The following is an 8,997-nucleotide window of genomic DNA, read 5'->3' on the forward strand; positions in this document are numbered from 1 at the left end:
TGGTGGAACTGTATTTATTTCATGTAGCTCTATGCCACAGTGATTCAACAGATACGTCTGTAACCGTGACTAATTTGTTTGCACAATGATCAAGCATTGATGGAGTGGCTAGCGCAACTTTTGCAACTCCAGTAATGTGTCATTACACAAGGGCAATTCACATTTGTGAATCGCTACATTACTACTTACACATGCTTGAAGCATGTGTAAGGATTGTGACAGAGTGAAGGTGTATGAGTGGTTCTGAGAAACATTACCAATATGTATGTGAAACTAACACAGTGTGGTGCCGCAAAATATATGTATGAGATGTACAGCATTACTTTCAGAGCACAGTCAGACATCACATTTACATCTATATGACAGATGCCATTGCTCACCCCTGTGGTGGTGTACAATTTTCTGCCATGCACCAGCGCAGGCACACTTGCATCATGGTGCTAGTGTGCCTGCGTTGCATGCATGTTTGCCTTGGTGCAGGAAGGGAAAACTTATAGAAATTGAATGACATGAGGGTTATTGCTAGTACTATGTGTACTGCAGAATGCAGCACACATATAACAATATAAAACAATGTCAAATGAAGATATTTCTCATCGTCGTGCCTCCCTTATGCATCCCATGTGGAGTGTTTTTGCACTGCCTCAGATAAATCATTGCACATAAATCTGAGGCACTGTCAGAATGCCATGGATGTTGCTGCAAACGCCACCAGCAACATCCATTGCACGCCCCTTGAACGCAGAAAACTGCTTTAAAGGGATCAATATTTACAATGCAGCATTAAACCAAAAAAAAGGTTAATCAGGGCTACCTTGTAAATATTGAGCATTCTCCTGTCCCACAGAACATCATAAAAAAGTGTGCTTCCAGCATGGCTAAAGCCCTCCTAAAACAGGGCCTTTGTTTGTTGTGAAGCCTGTTGTGTCAGACAACAATGAATCTGTGAACAGTGTGCTGTCTCTTACACATGATCACATGTAAGTATGTGATCAACCATTGTTGCCACGTTATGCCACATGTGCAACTGAAAAGAGCACTCTCCCCATAGCCCAGGCATCTGTACAACTGTTACCCATGTAGGTAGCCTACCTGCACTGAACACAGTGCGTCACTGGGCTGACATTACCACTATGTACTGGCATGATTGCATGTTGACATGTCAATTTCCATGACTCTTGAATCACAACATGGCTGGCTAAACAAAAGCCATTGTATGTTAGTTCCATGTTTGTGTAATATCTATGTACTGTGCTCAATGCATTCACTGTACACAAGTCAAGCATTCACAGGTCAATGTACCTCTGTTTATATCTCCTAGGGGGACCCCAGCCATACACACGAGGGGAGGTGGACTTGTTCCAGGACACAAATGCTATCAGAGAGTATCAAGGCTCAATGTGTTTGATCCTGAAGGATACTAATGAAAATTTGCATGGCATGTTAACTAGGGGTGGGCAGAATTTGCGTAATCGCGGTACGCAAATCTCCACGAAACGGTAAAAAATCTCTGCGAACATGCAGAAATTCCGCGAACACGTGGAATTGCTTGTTCGCGATGCTTTTTTCCTGTTCACAGTTGCTGTTTGCGTGCTCGGGGATAAATATCTCGCGAACACGCATTTTGATAACGCGAACAAGAAAAAATTTCGCAAAGTCGCGGAAAGCAGAATTTTGGGCAATTTCGCGTTCTCCGCGGAACGCGAAATTACCGAAATTCCGCAAATTCCGCGAGCGGAACGGAATTTACCACCCAGGCCTAATGTTAACATTCCATGTACCACAACTGACAGCAGTATGTGCCTGTAAATAGTACTATACATGTACCCTGACATGCTATCCTGCTAGGTGTCATATCAAAGTATCCATCTGTGTAAAATGTATCAATTCCCAATGCATGCCATCAATCCAAAATGATGTCAAAATTCACATTGAGTGGATACCCCATGACATCACTGTGCTAAACGTTCTACTAGCATTGACTCCTTCACATGATTCACAAGTTGACTGAAAAATCAGCCTACATAGCAACACACAACCTTGTAGGTTATGCACCTATTCATGCACCATTTTGCCTTGTTGGTCTGTGCAATGTTTGAAGATGTGGAAATTCTACATCAACACATATTGCAGGATTTACGCAGCCCTTATTTTCAAGGTGTGGCTCAGGTCTCAAAATATACCCGGAGTAATCCTGAACTTCAACAGGCGTTATTTGAAGCTACACCAATTTCACCTTACATAATGCTCTTACCACATGTGCTGTATTGTTTAGCTCACATAGCAAGATGAAAAACATCTCACAATTTGGCTGAGCTGGAGGGGGTACCTACCCACACTAACACAAAGTTGACTACAATGCAGACACCCTTACAACATCAGGCGGCATTGCCACATGGCAAAATCTTGTTCCACCATAATGTGAACAAGTTTACATTTAATAGGCTCATGTGGCCTCATGAAAGAGTCACCATGTAGGAGGGCTCATGTCAGACTACATTTTGTGGTAAATGGCTGCGACTTAACATGATCAGTATGTAAGGACAATTCATATATGTACCTTTGGCCAGGGCTGAAAGCTGTGCGAGTTACAACCCCAAACCTACTTTCCTTTGCCAAATACATCTAGGGAGTCACCAGTAGCTGTGTGCTGAGCAGATTTCCGAGCATCTTGATGCCTGTGTGTGGACTGTCTATCAAGGCAATGGCTGCTTAGTTAGTATGTCAACCCCAAACATGTAGTTGGATTTGGAGCACTTGCTCTAACATCAGAATTTTTGTTCATCTGGATGTTCATCACTTACCATGAGCTGATATTGCACTGTTATGTGAGAATCCATGACAGGCTTGGTTAAAATGTGATCTTAATCACATGTGAGGAAGTTCACATGGTGAAAATATGGTCTGGTATATCGTGGAAATCACATATGTTAAGCTCTTGTGCCATTGTACCAATCATTCATTCCTGATAGCAACAAATAAGCCTCGTATGACTAGTACACCACAGATATCTGTGAATGCCTGACACCATTGTGCCATGTCATAATCTCATTGGTGTGCCTTTTTGGGCACATATGAAACATGGGGCAGATTAACAAGCCCTTTGTGCCGCCGGTGCATCACGTTGTGTGACGCACCGGTGGCGCAGCCTGCTGAGTGATATTTACAAGCACAGGTAAAGTCACCCTGCGTGACTTAACCTGTGCTTGTAAATATCGCCCCTGTTCACGCAACACTTTGCTTGTTAGGGGTGTGACATGGGTGTTGCTGTGGGTGTTTCACGTAACACCCATGTCCACTGATGCATTTCCAAATTTACGAGAAATCGTAAATCTGGAAATGCGTCAGAATGCTACACCACCCTAGGGGTGGCGTAGCAAGGTGCAACGAGGAGAAATGTTTTCTTTTCTCCTCTTTTTTTTCCTCTTTCAATGCGTGCTGCATTCTACAGCACACATTGGAAGAAGAAATCACCTCAATTTATTATTTTTGTGTAGGAAGGTGTCCCTTCCTGCACAAAAACAATCTATCCATGACACAGGCATCCTTGCACCATGGTGCAAGGGTGCCTGCGCATGGCAGCAGTTTGTACGCCAGCACAGGGGAAAGCACAGAGATGCGATATATTGTTGTAAATATGTCGCATCCCTGTGCTTCGAAACTAACGTAGCGCGGTGCAGCAAAATGACTTGCGACACTGTGCTGCGTTAGTTTCTTGTATATCTGCCCCCATGTGTATTGCTGACGTCACCCTACATCAGGGTTACCTGCGCAGCCGTCTGAGTCCTGCCTGTGTGTAACATGTGATTGTATAGAGCTGTGATTGAATAGGGCGTCAGCCTGAGGTCTATTGTGTTGGCCACAAAACAATTGCACAGAAGATGTGAGTGTATGGAAGGATGCAATTGCCCTAACAGGTGAACAAATAGGATGCATTGAATGGTGAGCGATCTACACAATGCATAAGTATATTGTGTCCCAGGTAGGGACATGTGTACATCCTTAACACTTAAGTTGTTTCCCCTTGCTGGTACATCCTTGCATACTGCATGCCCTTCCCGATTGAGTAACTAGATGATTCCTAGATGGGCATAGTACGTTCATGTTTCTGTATACTATTTCAAACACTAAATTCTGGTTTCGAGTTTCTCATGACTCAGTGTGACTTTTGACAGTCCCTCCCATTTCTTCTGAACACACAATCCAATTTTGCGGCTGTTCATGTGATGCCACAGGATGATCACGCTGCAGCAGTCAGGGGACTGCATCCTGGTTCAGCTGTAGTTAACAGTTGTTAGAAACTGTTTTATTACATTCTATTTTAGGTTTAGTGATAGTTATAGTGTAAGTGTAGTGTAGGTTAGGATAGTTAGTTTTAGATAGTCATAGTTTGAACAGGTATGTAAGTAGTTTTAATGCTAATCTTTGGTAGTATTAGACTTAGGGTACTCAGTTTTATATGTTTCATACCTGTAGAAAAAAAATTAAACAAAAAAATATACAATTGTGTAGGCCTAAATGTTTAGTTAGTTTGTGTATAGTTTAAGTATATGTAGGTCCATTGTGCATTGATGTGTTAAGGGGGTGGGGGCATATGTTTTAGTGGTCTAACGTGATACTTGTGTAGCATAGAATAAGTTAAGGTTAGTTAGGTAGTTAATTAGTAAGTAGGATAGGTTAGTTTCTTGATAGATATTTTAGGTGCAGGTTATTTTGTTTTGGATAAGTACGTTTTATACATTTCTCAGTAAGTTCAGATTTATACTTTTAATTGTTTATAAAAAAAATTGTTGTGCCATGTATACTCTTGTTTATTGTTGGGCAGCATTACAGTTCACATGTATGCTTTTGGATGATCGTTCCTATGCAATGGCATTTTGATTCTGTGTATGTGTGAGTGTGTATAGCACATTTGTTATCGACCATCGTCACTTGTCTGGCATATGACATGTGATTTCCACACTTGTGACACAAGAGTTTGGCACACGCACTGGTGGGAGTTGTTCTAACTGATCATATCATTTGGCACCTTGCAGTTCTAAGTGCATGGGCATGTGGTGCCAATAGATTTAGGGAGATCAATGTTGGTGGCTATTACATTCGTATCATTAGATGTTGGTTCATACACAGATGACAAGCACATACACACGCCACATTGGCACGTTATGTGTTGTTTAACCTTTTTTTGGTGCATGGTCAACATGATATTGTGCAACAAATGCTCAATTTATGCCATTGGTCATCGCAATAGCTGCAAAGAAAACATGATGCCTAGCAGGAATGGAACCTATTGTACAACTGAACAACTTAGCATGCATCATGGGTTTGTTTTTGACTGCTTACTCTCACCGTGGCTATGTTGCTAAATGAACATGGTAAGATATTTGTTTTTGTACATGGTGTTGCCGCATGCACATTGTCGTCCTTTCAAGACACATGTAGAGTCATTAAACACAGTGGCACAAGTGTTCAGATTTATTTACACGTCTCACACAAAGCAAAGGATAAGTGTCAGTACTCAAAACAATCATACATTAATCTGGGAGCAAGACTTTGGATGTACAGTCATGTTCACAGGGGGGAGATAAGTGACGACCCATTTGGTCAAGTAGTGTTCATGTGAGGATGTGAATGACAGTGGCACAATGTGATTCTCTTCAAAAACAACAGGACCGCAATGGTGGAGTATTACATATGGACAAAGCAAGAGGACAGTATCTCCTGATTTCACACAGGCACATTTGTGGTGGAATTTTAAATGTTTCACATCACATGTCACACAGAGAAATGTTAGTGAGCAGTCTTACGCTGTAATTGTGTCTCAGACAAACCCTCTTCCTCAGATGTGTCTGTTGGGTGCTCTGAGGGGGCTGTAGTAGGTGACTGGGTTGGACGAGTTACACCGACAGCAGGGACAGAGGATGTTGAAGCCATGGCTGCCGGAGCATTTCCCGGTAACAACAAGTGAGACATCAGTGCATTTAGGATGTTCTACTGGTTTGTCAGGACAGCTACTACATCCCGATGGTAGGCAGCCATTGTGGCGAGGTAGGTATCCTGCTTCCGCTGCATTGTCCTTAGGATGTCAACAATTTCAACAAGATGTTTCCCCATCTTGCTGGTGCCACGTTGGCAGGGCATTTGTGCATACCTTTACCTCATGACACCAGCAATGGTGGCAAGGGATTGAACAAGGCCAGTGCATGGAGGGTAGTTGCCTTGTGCATCCTAAAGGTAATCATCATCTCAGTTGAGGGATCTATTGATGGCCTGTAGGCTACCTACAATGGTATCCATCTGCATATGCACCTCTTGTACAAGCTCCCACAGCACTCTATTAGAAAAAAAGTAGGGTATCGTCAGAGTCCTGGGGGGGATGTGTGCTGCCAGATGCAGTGGGTGCACTTGGTTGGGGATCGTCTTGAGACTCCACTACATTGGTGTCTATCACAGTAAGCGGAGAAGGTGACTGTATGGAGACCAGGATTTGGTGGAGGGTATCCTGATCAATGGTGGAGAGGCTCTCGTCCATGTCTGGAAATTCCAGTGGGTCAACTACCTGGGCAGATGGTGTAGGTGCATCCTCTGCAGAGAGATAGAGATGTGTTACTGCTGTTTGTAGAGTAATTTGAGCTATAGTTTGCTCTACTACTTTACATAGGTATTTCCAAATGTGAGTGCGGTGGGCCATCCACAAAACCATTACTGTTGTGCGAACCTATGGGCAAGACTTCTAACCCCTTGTGCCAGCAGTGCATCACTTTTTGTGATGCACCAGTGGTGCAGTGTAGTGCCCCATATTTTCAAGGACACATAAAGCCACACTGCTTGGCTTCTTATGTCCTTGACAAATATGGCCCCTTTATAAGCAACACTTTGTGTGAAAGGGGCGAGTCATGGCTGTTGCTGTACGTTTTTCCATGCAACAGCGATGGCTTCTGTCACATTTACAGATTTAAAAGAAATCATAAAGCTGGGAATGCATCAGTAGGCTCCCCAGGGGAGGTGTAGGGATGCACAACTATGAGATTTATTTGCATTTTCACTATTTTATTCCTCTTTCAATGCATGCTGCATTTCTGCAACACATATAGGAGGAGGGAAACACCTCTTGTGAGTTTTCTTGTGCAGGTAGGTGCCCCTTCCTGCACTAATTCAATCTGTCCCTCAACACAGGCACCTTTGCACCATGGTGCAAGATTGCATGCACTGGTGCACAGCATTCCATTATATGCTGGGGCAAAGGAAAGGAATGCCCTATATTACAAAGATACGGCACATTCCTGCCCTTTTCTTTTGAAGTAGGGCAGTGTAGCTGGATTACTTGTGGCACTGCCTAAGTCTGATGCTCATAAGTGAGTCCCATCATGCATTTTGACACAGCACTTTGCATGAAAGGGACATTTCATGGATTTTGCTGTTGGTGTAAGGAGGCGCAATGAGGAGTGATACTTTATTATCTCATATTTTGTATGGGCCTCATTTATGAGTTTTTGTCGTTGGGCATCGCCACATCCTTCCTGCTGTGCTGCCGTACGGCATAAAAAAAGGGAAGGACTACGCCATATCTCTGTGATATTATGCATATAAGAGCTTTACCTCTACGCTGAAGCCCAATGGGCTGCCATGTGCCAACGCAGACACCTTTGCACCATGGTGCAAGTGTGCCTGCATTGGCGCATAGCATCCAATTTATGCACAGATGCAGGGGGAGGTCAGGAAGATGTTATATTGTTGTGAAGGTGACACATCAGTTTGCTTTTGTAGTAAAACAGCACGTTGCTGCCTACCTTTCTTTCAAATGCAGTATATTATATTAAGATACTTGTAAATCTGGTTACCATGTTGTACATTTAGCAACAGGAGTCAGTTGGCAAAGTGGGACGTGGACTGGTGTAGAACTTTGGACATGGCAGGTAGGGACATGACGGAGCTGATTTGGCCTGTGCAATGTGGAATTGGCCTGTGTCATTTACTTTAGGTGTGGATACATGGAACAAGGCCCTGAAGACATAACATCAAGATGCACTCAGCCCACTGGGGCACAGCAACATATCTGGCTGTAATCAACCCCATGACACACATATTTGCGCTTTTTGTGACTTACCCAGTAACTCTTGTTGGTTTCTCATGTGCTGAACTGTCCTGTCCCTGGATTCCAGTCACCCACCCGTCCGGGATGACAGCTGCCACCCGCTCCTCCAGGGCATCCAACACCTCTTGATCTGCTGGGCTTCCTCCTCCAGTCTGCAATGCTGCCTTGGGGTTTGACACTAATTTGGCCTTTGCTCTGTGATTGTAATTGTGCCAGCGCTTTTTGCAGTCATTGATTGTCCTCTTAGCTTGGCTGACACGGTTTATTTTCTGAACGATAGTCTGCCATATCGCCTCTATTTTCCATAGTGGCAGTTTTGAGCTCACAATCAGCTGAAGTTGATGATTGGTTACCTCTGTGACCATTATCTCATTTTCCTCATCACTGAAGTTTGATTTCTTCTTCCTCTTTACCTGGCTGTCTGCTTGTGCGTCTGGACTGCGGTTGGGGTTTGTTGGTTGGGTCTCCTGGCTACTGCAGTGTGCTCCCTGCCCCATTGCAGACTCCCCTATGGTCTCCCAAATGTTTTTTTGGGGTGATTGTTCATTTTTTAGGGTATTTTTTGCCGCTTGACGCAGTGGAGACTGTTGCAGGGTGTCTGTACTCATGTTACGTGATGCAATTCTGCCTTCTGTCACTTTTTTAGCAGTTGCGTCAGGATGCGCCAGGTTGACTTGCGGCTATTTTGGGGCACCTATGTCAGACTGTGAATTTGGTGCCACCATGGCTTTTTGCATTGTCGCATGGCAGCGCCTTACTTTTTGACGCATTACTGCGTTGCAGCAGTGATACATCACTTCTTGCAAATAAGGACCATAATATTTAGCTGAGATTACTAAAATTCATGCAGCTCTTTGTGAAAAATTTGCAGTGCTGCATCCTGCAAAGGGTAAAATTTACAA

At 43.6% G+C, this 8,997-nt stretch overlaps 1 protein-coding gene across 1 annotated transcript; it reads right to left on the bottom strand.

Annotated features, from left to right (window-relative positions):
* Positions 1 to 8,103: 8,103 nt before the first annotated feature.
* LOC146822886 (myb-related transcription factor, partner of profilin-like) lies at positions 8,104 to 8,592 on the bottom strand. The gene has a single exon (XM_085606325.1). The coding sequence runs from the start codon at positions 8,590 to 8,592 to the stop codon at positions 8,104 to 8,106; it is 489 nt and encodes a 162-aa protein (XP_085462451.1).
* Between the last annotated feature and the right edge of the window lie 405 nt (positions 8,593 to 8,997).

The sequence above is a fragment of the Triturus cristatus genome, chromosome 5_2 (genome assembly GCF_964204655.1).
Source record: "Triturus cristatus chromosome 5_2, aTriCri1.1, whole genome shotgun sequence".
In the NCBI taxonomy this organism is placed as follows: Eukaryota; Metazoa; Chordata; class Amphibia; order Caudata; family Salamandridae; genus Triturus; species Triturus cristatus.

Coding starts and splice junctions, on each gene's coding strand:
- LOC146822886 (XM_085606325.1), bottom strand. CDS start 8,592: ATGGGGCAGGGAGCACACTGCAGTAGCCAGGAGACCCAACCAACAAAC.